This window comes from Condylura cristata, unplaced genomic scaffold (assembly GCF_000260355.1).
Source record: "Condylura cristata isolate star-nosed mole 26May11 unplaced genomic scaffold, ConCri1.0 scaffold00024, whole genome shotgun sequence".
NCBI lineage: Eukaryota > Metazoa > Chordata > Mammalia > Eulipotyphla > Talpidae > Condylura > Condylura cristata.
The window spans coordinates 17,431,063-17,452,953 of record NW_004567125.1 but is presented as its reverse complement, the minus strand read 5'-3'; the positions used below and the strand labels follow the sequence as shown (position 1 = coordinate 17,452,953).

Genomic DNA, 21,891 nt, shown 5'->3' with positions numbered 1-21,891 from the left:
CCGCCCGCCTTTATAGCTAAGGTATTATCTAAGCAGCTGGCACATGGCAGGCAATCACTAAGTCTTTGCTAAAATGAGCTGAATAATATAAACTTTCAAAACCACTTCTTATAGGTCACCTTGTGGTAGGTCCAATTTGATCTCCTATTTTTAAGGGGCGAAACCTTGTTAACTGGAGACTAAGGGTAACTCCTGAATTACAAAATAGATGTGTGAAGGGCAGTGAACTGTTGGAGCAGAGATATGATAACAGTTTAGATAAGACCACGGCAGAGATCTCTGGTGATTCACAACCATAATTCTCCGTATTTCTTTCACAATAAACAGTTGAGCTACTGGTCCAGGGTTATGCAGGACTATGAGCAGCTACATAAGCCAGGTTCTATTTACGATTTTTTTTTTTAATTTACCCATCTATATTTCAACATTTAAATGTTTTCTTAGTCTTTTAAAAAACTGGTAGTACAGGCGTTAGTGACAGTGCTATCATTTGATTCATAGCTGGTCAGGGAGGTGACCCATATAGCACAGCAGACCTCTCCTGTCTCGCCTGCTGCTCCCCTCAGCAGTGTACTTCGTCAATCTGTCAGTTCTGCTCCCCGGTCTGTTGCTGGTGAAGCTCTCACCCACCAGCACCTCTGGTTCTATACTCCAGTTCTTGTATGCATAGATATTAACTCTTTTTTAAAAAAGTTGATGTATAATTCACCTACTATAAAAATCATCTTCTTAGTATACAGTTCAGTGGCGTTTAGTGTATTTTTAGCATATTCACAAAACTGTACGACAATCACCACTGTTGTACTTCCAAACCTTCATCACCCAAAAAGAAATCCTGTGCTCACTGGCAATCACTCCTCAGTAATTTCTCCCCTAAATCTTTGGCAACTACTATCTATTTTTTGTCTCTAGGGATTTGTCCTAGAAATTAGAAGTTCATATAAATAAAATCAATATAGTATGTACGCATTTCTGTTTTGTCTTTTTGACTTTGCATGTTTTCAAAGGTCATCTACATTGTAGCAGACAGCAGTATTTCCTTCCTTTTCATGTCTAAGTAATTTTCTATTGTGCAGATTAAATCATAACTTGATTTAGATCTTCTTTTTTTCTTTTTTTCAAGATTTATTTATTTATGCATACAGAACTGGGGTACAGGCCAGAGGTGCAGGGGCAGTGAGAGGATTCACCAGAGACAGACTGGGGAGCAGCTCTGCTAAAATACACTGCTGAGGGGGGCAGTGGGAGAGACAGGAGAGGTCTGTGCCATGTGGGTCAGCTCCTGAGCTGGGGATCGAACTCAGTACTGAAACAGCTGCAGCTCACTTGCAGTGCTGTGCTTTAACCCACTGCACCACTTGAATTTATTTCTATGACATTTTATAAATTGTATAAGTCCTACATGTCTTTAAATTCACTCCTAGGTATTTTACTTTTTGTCATTATCATAAATGGAATTATTTTCTGAATTTCATTTTTGAACTATTCATTGCTAATATATAGAAATAAAATTAATGTTTGCATATTGTCCTTGTATCTTGTAACTTTGCTGTACTCATTTATTGGTTCCAATAAGTTCTTTTGTAAGTCCCTTAGAACCTTCTATCTGGAAAATCATACCATCTGCAAATAAAGTTTTATATCTTCCCTTTTAATCTGAATTCCTTTTCTGTTTTTGGTCTTAACTACCTTGACAGTAAGTACCATGTTGAACAGAAATGGTACCCGTAGACATGCTGGTCTTGGGGAAAACATTGTCTATCAACAATGACTAATATATTAGCCATGGTTGTTTATCGATAACCTCATCAAGTGATGAAGTTTCTCCATCATTAGGTGTCTTTCAATATCTTTCCCAGAGAAGAAAGAGAAAAGAGAGGACCCCATTGACTCCAGCAAATGAGCAGCCCAGCCCCACCATGGAAGATGAGGACAGGGCAACTTTGCGCTTATTTGCTCATGTTCTCCAGTTTGCCACCAGGCTCTGTGTGTACTAGTTTTGACATTAGTAGGACGAATCCCCATGAACTTGTGTGTCCGAGCCCCTTCCCTCTGGCGCCTGCAGCACATAGTATAACCACAGCATGTGGCTCCACTCCAGCTGGGCCAGGGCAAAGGCAAAGGTCAGAGAAGAGGTCTTCAGAGACAAAACAGCTGCTGACTTCCAAGTGTACCGGCTGGCCAGCTGACTAAGGCCAGCTTAGGCCTAGGGTCAGTGCATGCTAAATGGGGGAAAAAGTGGTTCCAGGAATAAGAGCAGGAGAAACCCCGATCCCAGGTTCTCAGATTCCAGTCGATGCTAGCATTGAACACTGTGATCCTAAGTATGTAGAAAATGAACACCGATTGCAACATCCAGGTACACTCTTGCCAGTAGCTTCAGTTAAATTTCCAAATCTCACACAACAATTTCACAAAAACTCCTGGTTTCTTCTGTGCGCTACTTGCACTCCTTTTACCAGCAACTCACTCAAGGAGCCTGGTCTCCTGTTTTGCTTCTGCTCCTTGCCCTTCCTCACACTAGACATATCTAGCCCCACCTTTTCTCCCTGAGTGGAGATCAAAATTGAAGACAGCCTGCTACACCCCTCACCCCTCACCAAACCATTTAGCTAAGTTAACTTTAGACCCAAGCCTCACCCTTATCTGACTGACCCTAAACCTGATGCTTCTTCCCACCCAGGTCCTAAATCCAACCTGACAGTGTCCCTTGGGAAACAGCCCTCTCTCTCCAGCGACTTTGGATGTGGCAAGACTTTGTCCTTGGTGCCCTCAACCCCCCTTGACACCTTCCTTCTTTTCCACCAGCCCTATGTCCCACCACTGGTACAGACACCCCCAGTGGTTAGAACATATCCTGATGCTCTCCATAGCTTTGGTACTTGGGTGCTGTCTGAAGATAGTGATAAACCCCAAGACTGAGCTGCATGTCTTACAGCTGCCGTGCTAGAGATGGATTGTGGTGTGTGTGTGTCCACAACTTCTGGAACCTCTACCAGGGTGCAGTCACCTTAGGAGTCTGGGACAAAGTGGATCATCTTTCTCCTTCCCCTCAGGCCCACCTACTTTGGTTTATCTTTTGGTTTGTTGAAGACGGGAAGGTTCACTATGTAGTGTTAGATGACAGTGCTACCAGGCCCAACTGTCCTCACCTATAGTCTTAACGAAGATCTTCCCCTCAAGAGTTCCCATCATCCTGTCTCCTCTGCTGGGATTTGGGGGTGGGATTAGTGCTGCACCTTGAGGATACCCTTACCCGTGCCTGTCATTCCACCCCATCCTCGCCTTACCAATTGTATTTCACGGCATGTGGCACAGAGCTGCTTGTTTCTGGCCCACAAGGGTGTATTCTGGTTCCTTCTGGCCTGGAGGGAAATGATGGAGAGGTGAGGAAACAGTGGCATATCTGGGAAGCAAAGAAGTGGGACAGAGGCAGAGGGGTGAGAAATATTAGAAGCCATTCCTTCCATAAAACAGACGTAGTCTGCTCTCAACCCTGAACTGGGTGGGAGGGAGGGGAGGCTGGATCTAGATTTGGCTTCACTAGGTTCAGAAAGGGTTCAGGCAGGAGGGAGAGAGCCATAGACTCTCTCAGTGACCCCCAGGGTCACTGCACAAGGTAGAGGCAGCTGGCAGAGGGCTGGCGCTGAAATCCAGTGAGAGCTCTCTTCTCAGAATGCATGTGGAGTCTGAGCAGCTGTGTTCTCTCAGAAGACACAATTTTCTGTCCCCACAGGATCCCCCACACAGACTAGTTGAGAACTTCTGAGGACCTGAGGAAAGCAAAGACTTCTCTCCTGCAAACCTGTTTCCTGGCCCCTGCCAGGTAGCCTTCTCATGGCCTTAACTGAGGCTGCACATCAACTCCCAAATACTCCAGCCCCACTGGGCTCCTCTGCTCCTCCCAAGAGTCCCAAAAGGAGCTACAGTAGCATGGGACTGGTGTGTACTCCTGAGACCCATCTTCCTCTGGGGGACAGAGGCCACCCAGCAAGGTAAAGACAGCAGTAATGCGGGGAGAGTGGGACAACCAGTCTGCACCCCACAATCACTGTTTGCTTCCACTGGGAGGTGGACAGGGAGCCTTCAGAGCATTTACACCCGAGGTTCTTATTTGTATCACCGAGAGACCTTGGTTAGGGGATGTACACTGACCTTCTCACTGATCTTCCTCACTGTCACTGACACCGGGGTAATGAAACACACTTATGGAAGGGCAGAGTATGCAGGAGAGAAGAGACAGACAGACAAAGATGATGAACTAAAGCCACTCTTTGCAGTTGGTGACCTGTCCCTACCTGTGCCCTGGTTGTTCCTGCTGTCTAGGGAGGCGTGGGGCACAGGGAGAGGAGGGCCATGCCTGGCAGCGTGGGGCCTGTCTGGGGTGGGCTACATTGGTATGTGTCCAGGGAGCGATACATGGCACTTGGGTGAGGTAGGACTGGGGGATGGAGGACTGAGCTCTGAGGACAAAGTGGGATTCTTCTGACAAATATTTAAAATACATTTCATTTTTGGAGGCCAAAAGAATCGACTCAGTATCACAGTGTTGTGGGCTGGTATGTGACAGTGTGCATGAGAATAACTAGGTTCATTCATTCACCAAGCGTTGGCTGTGAGGCCACCACGTGGAGGGTGCCGTGCTGGGGTCACAGAGATGCAGAAGCAACATTTCCGGGCTTGGGGAAGATGAGGGAAGAAGACAAATGCTCTCATTCACCAATTGTTTGGTTCTTGGGGACCCTGGGGTAATAAATAAGACAGCTGGAGCTTCTGACCTCAAGCTGTCACTACAGACACTGTATTTATAAGCATTATGGCACTGATGGTACTTAGGAAGAAATATATTGAAACTGCTCTTAAACTGAAAGAGGCATGAACAGAGTTCATGGAGTGCAGGTGGGGAGCATGGAGGGCAAGTTCTGAGAAGGGTTAAAGAGAGATAATACTGGGGGGTGGGGAGGGCAAGGGGAAACACATTCCAATAGTAGGAAACAAGGAAGAATGACCTAGCAAATCTGCTCAGGTAAGTGAGGATGGTGGGGTGGTGGGTGCTGCAGTGAGTGGCTGGGAGGAAGAGTCCTGTGGGTACTGACTCTCCCACTTCAACTTTCTACCAGGTCTTCCTAACCCAGGGTGGTCCATCTGGGGCCCCCACCTCCGGGCTCACATCTTTGAGTTTTTGCAGCTCAGACCTTTTCTGAAACTATACTCAAGGTTGGAGGCACAGTCACAAAGCAATATATGTGCTTGGTCCAAAAGGATGAGGGAGACCTGGACAGGTGGAGGGGGTGTGCAGGAATCCTGGGGCAGGTTCCTTTTTTGCAGAGTTATAGCCAGATCCTTGTCTCTCCTGCAGTTGGGTCCTTCACCTTTTCCAGACTTCAGGTTTCTAGGGATCAGAATTAGCATTCACCATGAATCAAGCAACAGATGTATGTGGCAGGTCCCCAAGGTCCGTAATCACAAATGGGTCATGATCATAACTTGGAACCTGAAGGATGGAATGTTCTGGATATCATCCTGGCCTCTTTGCTCCTCCTTAAGAGCAAGGACATGTCTCACACACCTTTGTATTCCTAGCACCTATCACAGAGTAGGGCATATATCAGGCATTCCACACATGTTGGCTGAAAGACAGACATAACACATGTGTATAACTACTGGAAACACAACAGGTATGTGTGTGCACGTGTGTGAAGAGCAGCATTATAACTGCATCTTTGGGGGGAATGTTACAGGACTGCTGTGTGTAACACATTGATTCTCTACAATGTGCTGGGGAAGGCGCTGGCTTCAGGCCCAGTGTCCCCAACCAGACCCCGTGAGTAACCCGGAAGCTTTGGTTACTCATATAAGCTCTCTGCAGTCTGTAGTCAAAAAGGCAAAGGATCCTGCCCCCACTGCACAAGTACAGAGGAGAATCAGCTGATAGCTGCAGGAATGTGGCAGTCGCTCCACCTGCAGCTATTAGCTACAGCCTCACCTGGAGGAAATGCCTCTCCATTCCTCTTCTGGAGAGGAGGGCAGGGCATGGAGGGGTGTTCACACAGCATGGGAGGCAGCTGTGACTGGGTCCTGCCTAGACAGTCTACCAAGAACTGATTGCTAACTGATTCCATGTTGTATAGGCCTCAGCTTCCTCCCCTGGATTTTGCCTCCTTGCCAGCCCTGATGTTCAGGTCTTTTCCCTCTACAGCCATTTCCTTTCCTTCTTGTCTTCCTTACAGTAAGCTAAACAGCATCAGGGGCAGGCATGGTGAATCCCTGCTTATGTTACCGGAAGGGTCGGCGCCACTGTGAGGCTCTGAGAGGTTAACAGGGTTCTCAGTGCCCACACGGCTGTCCCCAGGAGAGCAGGCGCCCTGTGACAGGACAGTGAGGCCAAGGTCTGGTGCCCAGCTCAGCCAGAAGCCACTCTTTCACATCTCTCAAGTGGAACCCTCCTAAGATCAGGAGTCAATATCTGTAAAGGCTCCTGGGATCTGACTCATGGCCCAAGTTCTTGGTCTTCTTGAATCTTTGGGAAAGGAACTTGGAAAAATGTTTTTCCCTTTTTGCTCCCTTTCCTCTCTCCTCTGTGTCTCTCCCCTGCTCTCTCTCTCCAGCTACATCTCTGCTACTGCACGGTCCCCTTAGCCAGGCTTCTCGTCACAGGTCAGCTGAAAGCAAAATAAATAATGCTCTCATCTTACTCTGGCTCATTAGACTGGAACAACAAACCCAGATCAAAGAGAAGAGGGAGGGGGCAGGGCAGCTGGCAGTATGGAGCAGCTTTTAGTGCTCCGGACGGAACTGAGGCCCTCTGGCTACTGCACACCCAACCCAGAAAGTAGACAATGGGGGTGGGGGGGGGCCTGCAGCTGCAGATCACCCCACATCTGTTCTGCCTGCTTGGATCTCTGAGCAAACAATCTAGTCAACTATTAGGTTGCCTTTTCCCGTTTCCTGGCATCCTGAGGAGTAGTCCTGAGTCAACGTCTGTGAGTGGCAGGTGAAAGTCGTGCTGTCAGAGTTCTCTCCACTTAGACACAGATGGGGAAAGTCAGGCTGCACTGTTAAGTTTTCTAATTTTCTCCCATGTCAGTTCTGCACCTCTTCTGTTTCCTTTCTTGTATTCTCTGTCCTCTATCTCCCCTCTCTGGGGATCTCTGGCCTCTAATACCAGCTCTCTGTTTCCTTCTCCCCATCTTCCAGTCTCTACAACTCCTCAGTCCCCTTCGATGTCTGCAGATTCATTAGTGCTCCTGACGTGCACCCACCTGCCTCTGCTCTGTGGGCCAGCTCTGGGCAGGAGGAAACATACTTGGAATGTGGGTGTTCAAAGTCCTGCCCTTTGGTGACAGAGGAAGCCTGGCGCTAGGTGGCAGGACCTTTGCCCTTTGCACAAAGGCGGGGACTTCTCAATGGCTGCAGGGCTGCCAGAGGCTTCCTGGCAGTTCCCTGATGTAAAGGGCCAAGGAAGTGACAGGGTACTGTCCACAGTACTTTCCTCTCCTGTGAGATAAAAGTTTCTTTCTGGAAAGAAGCAGCTGCCCCAGGGGCCTATCTCTTCCCCAGCGCCCATGTTTAGTTTCACACTCTCAGCTTACTCTGGGGCCTGGATCCAGGTCTGAGATGGTCTATGACTGCACTGTCTGACCAGCCACCCTGAGAGAACAGGACTCCCAGATTCCCCCTCTCCCCAAAAGGGGGCAGAATATGCCAAGCTACGGGCACTTTAAAAACTGGGAGGGGTACAAGAAGGTCCTCTTTGGGGACCACGCTTCTTTTCTTCCTACAAGCAGAAGGTAATGCCACAGATGGAAGGTGTCTTCCCTACTGAGGAAATTAGTATTCTTATCACCTAGAAGTAGAAGTTGAGAGAATTCTGTACAAACAGACTCTGTTAAAAGGATTCTCATCTTCCTCTTACCTCCGCATATATGCTAGTTACTTTCCCACAATTGTCTGTTTTGTGTTGACCTACTATAAAAACATTTAGGTTTTGCCACTTCTTTGGGTCCATGTTTCCTTATGAGGGTCCCCATGTAAAACTTGGATTAGATAAATCTTTATTCTTTTCTCCTATTAACTGGTCTTTATATCAATTGAATTCTTAGGCCCAGAATTAAACCTTAAGACAGCAAAGGTAAAATTTTGCCTCCCCTTTATACAACATGTACAGTGGTGGAGGGCTACCCCCCAACCCCAAACACACACACACAGGGTGTGGGTGAAGGGGCGCTATCTGAGTGAAGGCATGTAGGACTGCTATCTAAATGGCTGTTACTTGTGGCTGCCACCCAGTGGCCGGAATGGAGTCTTGCAGCCACAGAAGTCTAACCCTACTGTGGGTCTCTCACTGACACTGGTCCTTTCTCCCCCTTCACCCACCCACACAGACCGGTGGCTACACTTCAGTGCCTGGGATGGCGGGAGCACTGAGACCAGAGCAAGCACGGAGGGGAGACAGAGCTGGGTGGCAAGGGAGAGACACTCTAGTTAGGAAGGTCCAAGCCACCTGGAAATTTTCTGTTCTTGCCAAGCCAGTCCTGTCTGTTTCTGCAGCTTTCTCTGTGCACTTAGCAGCTCTGTACTTACAGCCTGTCAGTTTGTTAGCACAGTGGGTGAGGTGACTCCATCTCTGCTCAGATCCTGATGGCCCAAGTGCTGAAAAGCCAGGCATTTCCTTTTTGCTCTTGGCGTTTCTGGGTACCTATGCTTCCATGTGAGGTGAGCCCATCCTGTAACTGACTCCCTAGGGTGCTTCAGCACTTCCTGCTCACTCAGCCGCTATGTCTTCACCTCCCTGCCTCTGGTCTTCACTTAAGGAACTATTTTCCAGACCCTGAGTCAATGCCACTGGCTGTTAAACCTTTCTTTGCTCCCCTTTTCCACCAGGTGGTCCTCGCTCTCTCTCCCCTCTTCTCACAAGCACTTGATCCCTCTCTCTGAAACCCATCGTACCCACTCAGGCAACTGTGCAGGCAGTCTCTGACCTACTCATCTCTATATTTGTATTAAACCAGATCAAAAGGGCCCGGGAAACGTACCCCTGTGAAGGGACATGAGGGCCTGTCAGAACATGGAGCATGTTTACTGGCGCTCCCTTGACTGGGGTGCTTCAGAGGCCTCTTCATGCCCTCTGCACAACCAGTCATGGTTATTGCTGGGGGTGGGAGGGAGAAGGGGAAGTCTTTGACGTGACATTCCCTACGGCAGGGACACCACAAGGAGTTCGTGGGGTGATGATGGGAGGGAATTCGAGAGTCTGGAAATTAGGATTGTTCTGAACAAAGGTTGAGCAGTAGTCCCTGAAGCTCTCAGGACAGATTTCTCAAAAGGTCTTTTTTAGATTGCCCTTTCTGATGATTCTAACCTTAAGATTTTGATCTTAGTTCCAGGGGACACAAGTTCCCAGACATGGGGAGGGAAGTTGTGCTGAGAGAGAAAACAATTCTGTGTTCAGCGCCAATGTTGCCCTAAAACAAGGTAGGGTTTTCTTTTCAAATAAAAATAATAAACGGGAATACCTCAGATAAGACACCTGGAACTTGAAGAGAATTTGCCAAGTTCATATTCTTCTTGAAAGAGATCAGAGACGATCTAAGAAATCAAAACAAGAGCAAGTCAGAGTGGGTCTTGCTCAGAGTGGTCTTAAAGACTTGGGTCTTCACACCCAAGTCACCGTCTTGGGTGAAGACCAGTCCCATTTGTACTTCAGAAAGAAACTAAGGGGTGCCCTGAGGAATGCTCTCCATCCTAATCCTGGAGGAACCACCCATTTTGGAGCTAAAAGGACAAAATGGCTTTGTCCTTTTGAGTCCCCGTGGTTTCTCTGTCCCTTTGATTTTGAACTAACCATTTCTGGACAATCAGAGACAGTGCATGAATATGGAAGGAAAAAAGATGTTCATTAAACTAGTATGTCCTGGGTGAGAAGCCCCCAGATCTCCTTCTTGAAAAGGCCTGCAGAGAAGTTACAGGGCCTTTAAGCCTGCTAGCTTGGGGTCTACATCTCTGCCCCTGAAAAATTCACTCATTTTCTCCTGTGAAACATCGTCTCCTTCCATCTACTTTTTTCCCTGGAACTTTCTTTCTTCCGAGTCACCAGGCAAAGCAGTGAGGCCCCATAGTTAACACTTGCTCTACTTGCGGGCCCTCTTACTACAGTGTAAGAAGCAGGGGCCTGGCTGTCATGAGCAGCCTGCGTGGGCAGCGCTGTGTGTGCCCCTGGCAGCTGTGAAATGGAAACTCAAGAAGGCTGATCCTTTTGCCAAGAGCACCGCTCCTCTCTAATGAGGAAAGATTTCATTGTCCATTGTTTCTCAAGGAGTTGGGTGTTAACAAAGCATTCATGGCTTCACCTCCTCACCATTTCCTAGGCTCTGAGAGAAAATGAAGGGGTCCCAATGGCATTCACCCATTTGTCTTTGATATGTGAACAGCTTGCCTTGGACTTGACAGTAATGCTGTCCAGAGGCCGATAATCTCAAATAAAAAGGGGCTCTGGACAAGTGTCTCTTCTGCACAGTCAGGCTAAGCCTCCTAGAAGGAACTGTGTTTGCAGAGCCACAATGGGGTGGGGGGCATTTGCTCCTGCTGTGGGGGCTGGTCTAATAGTGAGGTAGAACAGGAACTTAGCACTTCCACTTTCCCCATCTAGCATTCCTGAAAGACAGCTATGAATATTCCAGAAACAAGCTGACTCAGACTCAAATTCTATTAGTTTATCTATCTCACATCTGAGGTCACTTGTGAAAACTTCTATCATATCTAACAGGAGGTTAGAGTCCAGTGATTTTGGTTAAACAAATTGGCCAAATTTTATCACCATTATTTGTAAATTCCTGCTCCTTTTAAATAAGCTGGACAGGGCCCTCCCTGGTGGTGCAGCAGGTTAAAGCACAGCACTAAGAAGCTAAAGCCACTGCAGCATGAGTTCCATCACCATCCTAGAGCTGAACTACATGGCGCAGCAGACCTCTCCTGATCCACCCGCTGCTCCCCTCAGCAGTGTTCTTCGTCAGTTGGCCTGTCCTGCCCCCCAGTCTGTCTCTGGTAAATCCTCTCACTGCCCCTGCACCTCTTGCCTGTACCCCAGTTCTGTATGCCTAAATAAATAAATCTTTAAGAAAAAATTTAAAAAGCTGGCCAAGTCTCATCCCACCTGTAAGTCCCCCTAAACTAGAAACATATCAGCACAAATCTCTCAACGACACAAATCTCTCCCTTGAAATCTGCCTGCATTCTCTTTCCTGAGTGTACAATCTTGCCTACAATATCACTTCATTTTGAACTTGCTGACATTCACTCTTGCATGAATTCTTTTCTGCAAAGACTTCAAGATCCATGGGGTCCCTTAGCACCCCTGAGCCTCATCAGTGGGTACAGGAGTGGGATACCATGGTGGGATTGATGAAAGCTGACAGTAGGAAAATTTAGGACAGGACAACATCAGAGGTGAGGGTAGGGTTAAATAATGAATCTTAAACTAAATTCACCTAAGAAAGTTGCCAGGAATCTTGAGGTGGAGTCAGAAAAGACAACTAGGGGGAGGAGAGAGGGGCAGGCAGAAAGGAGAGGTTATCAATCATGGAAGACCAACCCAGTCTGACCCCAAGGTGACAACTTCCACAATAATTTCACCCAAAAACAGGATAAAAGAACACCCCTTGTTCTGGCAAAATGCAGCACTTGTCTTTTAAAATTGCCTGCCTGTGTCTATGCGAGGGTTCCTCTCTCCTCAATAAACTTGTCATGTACTGAAGATGGGGACAGCTGCTGAATTCTTTCGCAGAGGGTTCTGTCTGTCTCAGATGCTGACCTGTCCTTACTTCCGAGGGTGCTTGTCCTTGAAGTGCTGACTCTTCTTAATAAGAATGGTATAACTGGTGATTCTAATAGGCCAACCAGCCTTTAGCTTTATTGAGTCCCTCTCCTTGCCCACTTGGTATTAAAACACTGGCTAGAATTTAAGAGATATTCAAAATTTGTAAAAGTAACAAAACCAAGCATTTTGAAAGGGTCTCTGAAAACACACACAACCCTTCAGCTTCTTGCTGTGAAGGTGCTGTTTAAAAGGGTAGCAGATGAGCAAAGGCAGATGTTATGGAAGTGGGGGTGGAGAGGCAGGGCCTCATGGAAAGGCACTTATCCAAGGCAGGCAGTTTGTGACAGTTACCAACAGTAAGAAATCTCTTTCTAGAGAGGGCAATCTTTTCCATCAAATTGTCACACACTTTGGGAATTCAACCTTTTGCATCTGTGATGCACCTGTCACCTTGCTGGTCTCCCCCAATCTCCTACTGAACCCACATCACCTCATGTTTGCCCTCTTCCCCCTCATTCCCAGAGTTAGATACATCACTACATGCCTGGGTCAAAAATGGGGGAGGAAAGAGGCAACCCAGGTCTTTCAAGGGGTAGGCCTGAAGTGTTTGACACATGAAGTCCCCCAATTTTGAAAAAAATGGGGCCTTCTTTACCATCACAGTTTGTTTGGAAGGGACGAGTCCAGGGAAAGTTAGGATTAATTAGGTAGCTTTAGCAACACTGTAGGCAGGGGCCTTGGAGAGTTAAACAGGTTTCTGAGATAAGGGGAGAGAAATTCAAGAAAGCTAATGAGGGAAGCAAATTTGAAGGCTAAAAGGGACAACAAATTTTCAGAGACCTTGCATAGGGGAGGTAAAAGGAGAAATTGTAAGGTAAATGCTGGGAAAGGGGGTACATCTTCCTGGAGGAGTGTAGCCACTAGGAGAAAGCCCGTCACCAAATAGGACAATAAGATTTTCGGATAGAGAAAGAAGGGTTTAAATATCCCCTAATCAGAGTCTCCCTGGTGGTGCAAGGGGTAAAGCGCAGCACTGTGAAGCTGTCCGCAGTCGCTGCAGCACGAGTTTGATCCCGGCCACGGAGCTGACCCACACGGCACAGCAGACCTCCCTGTCTTGCCCACTACTCCTCTCAGCAGTGTATTTCAGTCAGTCTTCCTGTTCTGTTCCCCCACTCTGTCTTGGGTGAACTGTTTCACCCTTCACTCCCTCCCCTCGTCCACACCTCTGACCTATACCCCTAGCTCCTTTTTGACAACAAAAATGAACCTTAAAATAATAAATATCCCCTAGCCATGGACCCGTAGCTGCACCTTTTGCCCCTCCTGAGCGTCACTACGTTGGCATCCTTGCTTTTGTTGTTCTCCTCTAATAAACTTTACTTTCTTGAACAAAGTTTGCTTCTCTTTGTTTACCTATCTTAAAAGTCTTTGAGTTCCTTTTATGGCTTCATGGGGCAAGAACCTGTGGTGATTCCAGGGCTAACAGTACACACTGGCTTCAACAGGACTGGTGAGTCTGGAGGTGACTGTCTCAAAGTTAAATGCAGGACACTGTTCCTTGATATAAATGGGAATTTAGGGTAATGAGCTTGAAGGTTAAAGTTTAAAATTTCACACTGAAACAGAGTAAGATGAAGAGGAAGATGAGTATTCTGAATGGCAGAGCCCAGGGCCAAATTCACCTGTCTTGTTGAATGACCCCCACCCGTGATGACAGACGGGTGGGGACGCCATGTCCTCCAGCCAGGTCTAACGCGTGCTCACTATTATCTGAGAAACCCAGGTCATCTCTGGTTTGTGAGCACTTGACTTGTTTCTCAGCTAATCACATAGATATTTGCTCCCTTAAGAAATCACCTTCTGTGAGATCTTCCTTGAAACTTTACCCTGGAAGGCAGAACTGTTACCTTTTGGGGATGCTGGGCACCAGTGGCTTGTTTATGAAGCTGGCCTGACTAAGCCAAGGAGTCTTGTCAAATTTTGGGACAGAGATCTGGAGAAAAATACAAAGAGTAATTTTTCATAGTTTATTGCACTTGATCATTGTCATTATTACAAAACCCAAAGTCAGTTAATGGTAGCAATCGAGTTGTCCACACTTTACAAAAACAATTTTAAGCGCAGCGCTCCCTGCCCACCTGTGACTAATTTTTCTCCCTTCCTAATAAGCCTCTTTTTCTCCGTGGCTAATAAACCTGTGCTTTTAAAATGTAACTAAACAAAAACAGTTTCATGATTTCTATTGAACCCCTTTGAGTTTTCCATAAAATAGAGCCAAAAGAGAATAGAATTATCTCCATTGTAGGGATGGGGAAATTAAAGCTCAGGTTGATTTGCCAAGTAGGCTGGAAAACTCCTCTAAACTAGTGAGGACAGGTAGGAAGTGGATTCAGGTTTCCTGCTCATTAGATTTTGCGCTCCATATCCCCTTACCTCTTCACTACCTCTGTGCATGCATCCTTTAATATTTTCAACTGAGTATTAGCAGCTCTGTCCACTCTGGCTGTCTGCAGCCACAGCAGACACAGCAGACATCCCCCCCCCCCCCCCCAATCTCTTCTAGGAGGAAAGAACCAGCCTTTGAAACTATGGACAACCTAGTATCAATCTGGTTAATCCATTTCCCTGCTGGGTGGCTGTGGACACATCTCAACCTCTCTTGAGTTTCAGAACTCCGTTAAGAGGTGAAGGATGCCATCCATCACTGCACAGGTCCACACCCCAGAGTGAAAGCTCCGAAAAAGCAGGATTTGTTATTTCCCTGCAGAATCACAAGCTCCTGAAACAGTGCTTGATACTTGTAGGTAGCAGGTAAATCTGTGTACAACGAACGTCCGGGTGCACGCGAAGCTCCTAGCCGCGATCTGACTCAGGAGCAGGGGTGCAATAAAAAGTCATTACAATCTCGCTTCTACCAGCCCAGCCTCTCTCGCTCCTCTTACCAGGCTCTATACACGGTCTTCTGGTGGGTCCCCAGGGGAGCAGTCGGAGTCCTCCTGACAGCCAGCAGGGGGCAGCAGTGACCTCGCGTTCCACCGGCCGGGAAAGGGCGCTCTGCCCGCGGAGGTATGGCGGAGCCGGAAGTGTCCGCCGCCACGCGACCCGATGCACCGGATGGGGAAGGAGGCTGGCTCCCCCTCCCTTGCCGAACAGCCCTGAGAACTCGCCGGTAGGTGGGTTTCCTGTAGGCGTCGGTGTTCCGGGGCCGCCCTTTCTCCGCCCTTCCTCCCAGGCTCTAGGCTGATGGAGGGGTGGCGGCAGACTGGGGAGACCCGGAGGGTGAGGAGCGCCCCCGGGGACACCGGACCGTGCTCTCGCCCCGACCGGGACCCTGCGCGCGGGCATTGCCCTTCTCGGCGTCCGGGCGCCTGCAGCCCGCTGGCGGCTGAGAGATGCCCGGACCAGGGTTCCCGCCCAGTCACGGGGGCTCCCAGGGTGGCTGGCGTGTGAAGCAAAACCTGTTGTGGTCGCCAGGGAAGAAATAAGTGGGCCATAAGAACTGTCTCAGCAGATTTACTGGACGACCCTGGCATGTGAGACTTGGTTTCTCCATAGTGAAAAGTGACTCGTTATTCTCTACCCCCATGTTATAAGGATGAGTTATAAGGCTCAGTTAATGCATAAGGACATTTAATTTCTTTGATTCTTTGGTTTCGACTAAATAAACTATCGCTTATAATGTGCAGTTTATTGCTGCCTTGACCAGCAACTTTTTTTTTTTTAAACAATTCATGTCTCTAGAATCCAGTTAAAATTCTGCACTTAGTCCTAGAAATCCTCATAAATTTCAGCTACAGGGAGAGTTTGGCCCATCCGGAGATCTCAAAGCCATGTGAACTCCTATATTAAGAACTGACTTCAAGAAAAGCATGACATGAAGCACAGGCACTGAGGTCAGACTGGTTGGTGTGATCAGGCTTCCCTATAGACCACAATTAACTTGAGCTAGTTATCTATGCGATTTGTAGACTTTTTTTCCTAGTAAAGGTGGTTAACACTTGGCAAGGCTGGGGACATTAAATGAAAGAAGCTATGCAAGGCACTTAGCACACAGTAGGTACCCTGTGTGGTAGTCTGAAAAGTATTATTATGCAAGGGATTATTTAAAATCTGAGATAAAAATTGATGTCCTTAATGCTGAGATGACCATCATAAATTTTGGTTAAAGGGAGTTGGTTTGATATTAAGTCATTCCTAGTCTTGACCTTTTATTATTATGTTCTTAGGTTCATAATTTGCCTTTTCATAGGAATCTGGCTATACTATTTCCTGACTCAGAGAACCACCTCATCTTTTGCAGGCCTCGCCTGAGCTGATGCTTTTGAAGTCAAGGAAAGGGCAGTAGGAAATCAGCTACAACACAGCATGAAATTTCCAGAGAGATTTTATATCAAACCTTTATAAGGATCAAGAAGCACATAAACGTCTGCCAGGAAGAATTGAACTGGCCTATGTTTGGGAGGAAAGACAATGTGTGCCCAGCCTGTAACTAACACCAAGGAGGCCAAGTGGCAGAAAGTCTTGTATGAGCGACAGCCCTTTCCTGATAACTATGTGGACCGGCGGTTTCTGGAAGAACTCAGGAAAAACATCTATGCTCGGAAATACCAATACTGGGCTGTGGTGTTTGAGTCCAGTGTGGTGATACAGCAGCTGTGCAGTGTCTGTGTTTTTGTGGTTATCTGGTGGTATATGGATGAGGGGCTTCTGGCTCCCCACTGGCTTTTTGGGACGGGCCTAGCTTCTTCATTGATCGGCTACGTTTTATTTGATCTCATTGATGGAGGAGAAGGACGGAAGAAAAGCGGGCGGACCCGGTGGGCTGATTTGAAGAGTGCCCTGGTCTTTATTACTTTCACATACGGCTTTTCGCCAGTGCTTAAGACCCTGACAGAATCTGTCAGCACCGACACCATCTACGCCATGTCAGTCTTCATGCTTTTAGGCCACCTCATCTTCTTTGATTACGGTGCCAATGCTGCCATTGTATCCAGCACACTGTCCTTGAACATGGCCATCTTTGCATCCGTCTGCCTTGCCTCACGCCTGCCCCGGTCCCTGCATGCCTTCATCATGGTGACTTTTGCCATCCAGATTTTTGCCCTGTGGCCCATGTTGCAGAAGAAACTGAAGGCATGTACTCCCCGCAGCTATGTGGGCGTCACACTGCTCTTTGCATTTTCAGCCTTGGGAGGCCTGCTGTCCATTAGTGCCGTGGGTGCTGTGCTGTTTGCGCTTCTGCTGGTTTCCATCTCATGTCTCTGCCCTTTCTACCTTATTCGCCTGCAGGTTTTTAAAGAGAACATTCATGGGCCTTGGGATGAAGCTGAAATCAAAGAAGACTTGTCCAGGTTCCTTAGCTAACTAAGCTAGGGGCCTCTGTTCCATTCTTAAGACAAAGCGGATAGACTAACCACCCAACTAGTGTTAAGATCTGAAGGCAGAATTCCACTCGGGAAGCAGCATGCCGATGTGGTTGGGAGAACAGACATCAAGAGAAAAGGTTAACGAAGACTTGGGAAGCTGCTTATCCTTTTGTTACTTTATGGATGAGCCAGCTTATGGGCCCTCTTGAATTATCACCACTTATTTAATACTTGCTGTAACAAGTGACGTGATGTCTTTAAAAAAAAAAATAACATCTTCAAATTGTCTCAATTGTTTTGTTTGTTTTTTGGTCCACAGGAAGAGGGCACATACAGAGCTTAAGTGAATTAAAAATGTGTTTGTGTATAAAGTCACTTCCACCTCAGGTTTTAGAATCTGGAATTCTGTGTCAGTTTTATTGCCTAAGATCACAGAATTGGTGACTTAGCCTTATTCTTAGTAGTATCTGTCTACAGCTAACTGCAGGGAGGGTTGATGTGTCATAATACACAAGGAAGAGGCTGGGGGGGATTCAGAGAGGCGAGAGAGCAGGTCGAGCTGGATTCATTAGGAAATATTAGCAGAGATGGCCTGTGAGCTAAGGCTTGGCAGTTAGATGGGCCGTAATTGCCAAAAAGAGGTGTTAGGAGGCAAAGGCTCTCAGGAGCCAGCTTGGTAACGACACATGAAGCCAGTATATTTCGTGTGACTAATGGCAACCGGAAAACAAAAGAGCATGCTCAGCCCAATGATGACAAGGGCCGCTCTGCTCCAGCTGAATGCTTTTAGTTAGAATTTGGGCCTGGTTTCAGATCTTTTGAGTTCCAAATAAAACACTAAATAAAACCCCAATAGTTATAAATGTGATCTTTAATAGAACTCCAACTTGTAAATTCTGTCTGATTTATATTAAGCCAAAAACACTTGCGTGCAAAGTGGGACTACCTCTGTGTCACATCTGTTCTTAGCATAGGCCCAAAGATGGGGAGTTGCATGGTGAGTGGGTGGGTGCAGGGTGAGGCAGCAGCCTTAATTCAGATGGAAATGTGCTGTCATGGAGGACAGTTCAACCTGAGTAGACAGTGTCACTCAGATGCCCAGGGCCTAATGCATCTAGGAGTGGAGAGAGGCAGAAAAGACAGGTGGTCGTGAGGGGAGTGAGGTTGAGAGGGCAGAATAGCTGGAATGAGTTTGTCCTGTAGTCATTAGTAAATTAAGGAAATCTGAGAGGGGTTACAAGATTCCCAGCCCACATATTTTCATACACACTAGGGCCTACTGACATACAGGCCGATCTCTCAGTACTTCTCAGGCTGAACGACAGAAACCAAGCTTGGGGACCTTGTGACATTAGTAAACAGAGGATCTGGACTAACTGGTCAGACCCTTGAAAGGGTGTGACGGTAGCAAGACACTCTGGTTCCGTGTACAACCAAATTACTGTCATTACTATGTCTGGAAGCTCTGTCAGTTCAGTGAAGTTTTAGGTGAGCCATTGGGCAGCTGGCTTAAGTTGTGGATTGAAGAGTTCATGCTGAGGATATTCAGGGGAGCACAAGGAACCAACCAATTAAATCCAAGTCAACGGCTCAGGGTCGAGACAGACAGGGGCCAGCAGGGGGCCTCACAGACACAGTTTTACTATATGTCAACCCTGTTGGATGGGGGGAACCAGGCCTGGGGCACAGTGCCATCTTGTGGAAGCTATTGGTATTTTAATAATGAAATTTAGAGTTTTGGAATTCTTGTTGAAAAGTTATACTTGGGAAATAACTATACTATCTTAAGTCCCCACAAACTCAGAAAGTAAATAGAAGACTTAGTAAACTGTAACAGCTACTTTTTTGAGCACTCATACTAGGTGCTTTATAGGCATTATCTCAATTATGTCAACCCTGTAATGCAGGTATTATTTTCACTTTACAGTTAAGACAGACTCAGAGTGAATCATAAACTACTCTAAGGATATATTGACAGTTTGGGCTAATATTTTGTTTCTCTGACAGCTGAAATATATCCAGGAGTAATGGCTAACTGGAAAGAGTTGCTTTGAATATTTTGTCAAATCCTACTCATCCCCTTTTCCCTCATTCTCTTCTCCCACCATCTGTAAGACAGCTTTAGTACATGTAGGTCTATCTTGACTCATTTTCTATGATTCACATTTCATATGGCTTTTAGAAATTTATTCATTTAACGAACATTTTATTGGGCACTAATTATAATTCTATATGCTTGAGTTAGGTGTATGAACGAAAAGAACAAATTGTCTTTAGCCTGGTAAAACTTACATGTTCATTTAACGAACATTTATTGAGCACTAATTATAATTCTATATGCTTGAGTTAGGTCTATGAACGAAAAGAACAAATTGTCTTTAGCCTGGTAAAACTTACATGCTAGCAAGAGGAGGTACAGAATAAGTTTAAGTAGAACACATGCTATAAGCAGGTGTTTAAGAAAAAAACTGACATGTAAGGGGGTCATGGAGAAGGTAACATTTAATCAAACTTGTTGAAGGGAATAATCCAGATTGTCAGGGAAGAGGCTTCTAAGTAGAGGGAAGGGCTGCTACAAGACTTTTTTTTTTTTAAGTTTTATTTATGCATACAAGAACTGGGGTTCAAGTCAGAGGTGTGGGAGGTGAGAAGATTCACCAGAGACACAGTGGGGAGCAGAACAAGCAGATTGACTGAAATACACTGCTGAGGAGAGCAGCAGATGAGACAGGAGAGGTCAGCTCCCTGGCCCAGGATCTTCACAGTGCTGACTTAACCCCTTGCACCACAAGGGAGGCCCCACCTGGGGTAATATTCTTGAACAGGAAACAGGGGATGGAGTCTAGAGTACAAGTGGAGGAGACTTACTTTAGAGGAGAGGGAGAGTTGACTTGCTAACGAGGAAAGGGAGAATATGTAGATTCAGAAGTTGCTAAGTGGGTAGAAGGTAATTGGACAAGTGGTAGGAATCTAGGAGTTCACTTCTGATTGCTTTCATTTTATCAGGGAGACAAAGAGTCTTTTGAGAGTGAGAATATGGAAGTGATGGGGGTGAGAAGAGAGAACGTATAATACAGTTTAGGACATTGTGAGAGTGAATAAACTGGGGATGCTGAGAACCACTGCCCAGCAATGGGCCATGTTGGGCCCAGCAATGGGTTTCATGTTGGCCATGAAATTAAAATTGATTAATTTAATTAGCTTGGTTGTGTGTGTTGTACAGGCACATTATTGTGAAGAGTGGTGGATCCCCTGAGATAAGGTAGGTAGGAAGCATCTGTTTGCCAACTGCAGAACATTTGCTCAGCGTCATGGGCTTGGTGACAACACCCATTAGATCATTTAGGGGAGATGTCTTCTTCTGCCACCTACTGGGATAGGGGCTAAAATGATATCCAGGCTCAGTCTTGTATTCTAAACAGATGAGACCTATCTGTGACCATGACACTGTTGGGACAATGGGACAAGTTGACTTCACCAGAGCAGAAGAGGGACATGCAGTCTACTGACAGGTAAGAACTGACTAGAGCGGCCCTGCCTTCAAGCTGGGGAGGCTCCTTGATGCTCTCCACTTCCATGGCTCTGTGACCCTGCGGGGGGGCCCATGTGACACTTGGAATCTGGCCACTGAGAACACTATGGGACTCCCTCTCTTTTCAGATGGCAAGATAAATACATCCATAGGTCCCAGGAAGCTTTTGCATATGTAACTGAGAGTCTTTTTGTCTTCAAAAGAGAAAAAAGCAGTCAACAGAAGGAACGACATCCCTGGCTCTCACTTGTTCTCCACTGCCTTGTGAAATGTGCAGGTGGAGAATCAGAAGAAAATAATCTTGGGAGTCTGAAGACTAGCTCTGTGACAGTGTTACATGGAGCTTCAAAAACATGCTAAGAGGCCCTCCCTGGTGGCACAGCAGGTTAAAGCGCAACACTGTGAAACTATCTGCAAGCTTGATCCCCTGCAGGGAGGTGACCTACATGGTGTAGCAAACATCTCCTGTCTTGCCCGCTGCTCCCCTCAGCAGTGTATTTCAGTAGATCTGCTTGTTCTGCTCCCACACTGTCTCTGGTAAATTCTCTAACCCCCCATATCTCTGGCCTGTACCCCAGTTCTGTATGCATAAATAAATCTTTTTTAAAAAAGTGGACTTAATTAAAGACAGTAAGGGTGTAGCAATTTATATTCTTGACTCATCCAACAGCCTGCCTCCTAATCTGACCTTTGTATTTTGACAGGATTGTGGTTCAATAGTAACTTGTATATATTCAAAAATGTGTGGATGTATATTACAGTAATGGAGGCAGGCAGCTGGTGTGTCCCATTCACTGGGGAAGTCAAAAGCTCCCTGTGATTTATTCAGATTAGACACTGCGGTATTATAAAGGGATACAGAAATTTTCTTTCTTTTTTGGCAATTTCAACTTTCTATGAGCAAGGTTCTTGTTTTTAAAATGAATGCACAGTTGAAAGTTTTCTTCAGAATCTCACAGATCAGGATTAAATAATCCAATATCAATTTTCTGAGGAATTTTTTAAAATAATGCTTAATGCTGAGTTATAAAACAGATAACAAGTGCAGCATTTCTTTGAACTCCAGGATCAGGAGGGTTGAAATACATCATACTCTAAACTCACTGAGAGTATTCATATCTGTAAAGAAACACTAAAATCATAATCTCTGAAAGGAAGGAAAGAAAAGAAAGAAA

The 21,891-nt window shown here is 46.4% G+C and overlaps 2 protein-coding genes across 5 annotated transcripts in view; one reads left to right on the top strand and one right to left on the bottom strand.

The window, feature by feature from the left end:
* Positions 1-15,351, bottom strand: part of LOC101618769 (chromosome unknown open reading frame, human C1orf105) — a 24,141-nt gene extending 8,790 nt beyond the window's left edge. The window contains exons 1-4 of the mRNA XM_012728914.1: positions 14,773-15,351; positions 13,726-13,811; positions 9,516-9,588; positions 3,291-3,365 (exon numbers count right to left, since the gene is read on the bottom strand). Of these exons, the coding sequence (XP_012584368.1) occupies positions 3,291-3,365; positions 9,516-9,588; positions 13,726-13,811; positions 14,773-15,351 (813 nt within the window). The remainder of the gene's footprint in view (positions 1-3,290; positions 3,366-9,515; positions 9,589-13,725; positions 13,812-14,772) is intronic.
* Positions 14,916-18,381, top strand: PIGC (phosphatidylinositol glycan anchor biosynthesis, class C). Of its 4 annotated transcripts, none has more exons than XM_012729312.1 (2): positions 14,916-14,987; positions 16,119-18,381. In XM_012729312.1, the coding sequence occupies exon 2, from the start codon at positions 16,289-16,291 to the stop codon at positions 17,180-17,182; it is 894 nt and encodes a 297-aa protein (XP_012584766.1). In that variant the 5' UTR covers positions 14,916-14,987; positions 16,119-16,288; the 3' UTR covers positions 17,183-18,381. The 4 variants fall into 4 exon arrangements, with proteins under 4 accessions (XP_012584766.1, XP_012584765.1, XP_012584767.1 ...); XM_012729311.1 differs by lacking the exon at positions 14,916-14,987 and adding an exon at positions 15,018-15,351; XM_012729313.1 differs by lacking the exon at positions 14,916-14,987 and adding an exon at positions 15,034-15,097.
* Positions 18,382-21,891: the final 3,510 nt, after the last annotated feature.

Bases quoted from the DNA above. Each gene is read 5' to 3' on its own strand.
- PIGC (XM_012729312.1), top strand. From the start codon at position 16,289: ATGTGTGCCCAGCCTGTAACTAACACCAAGGAGGCCAAGTGGCAGAAA.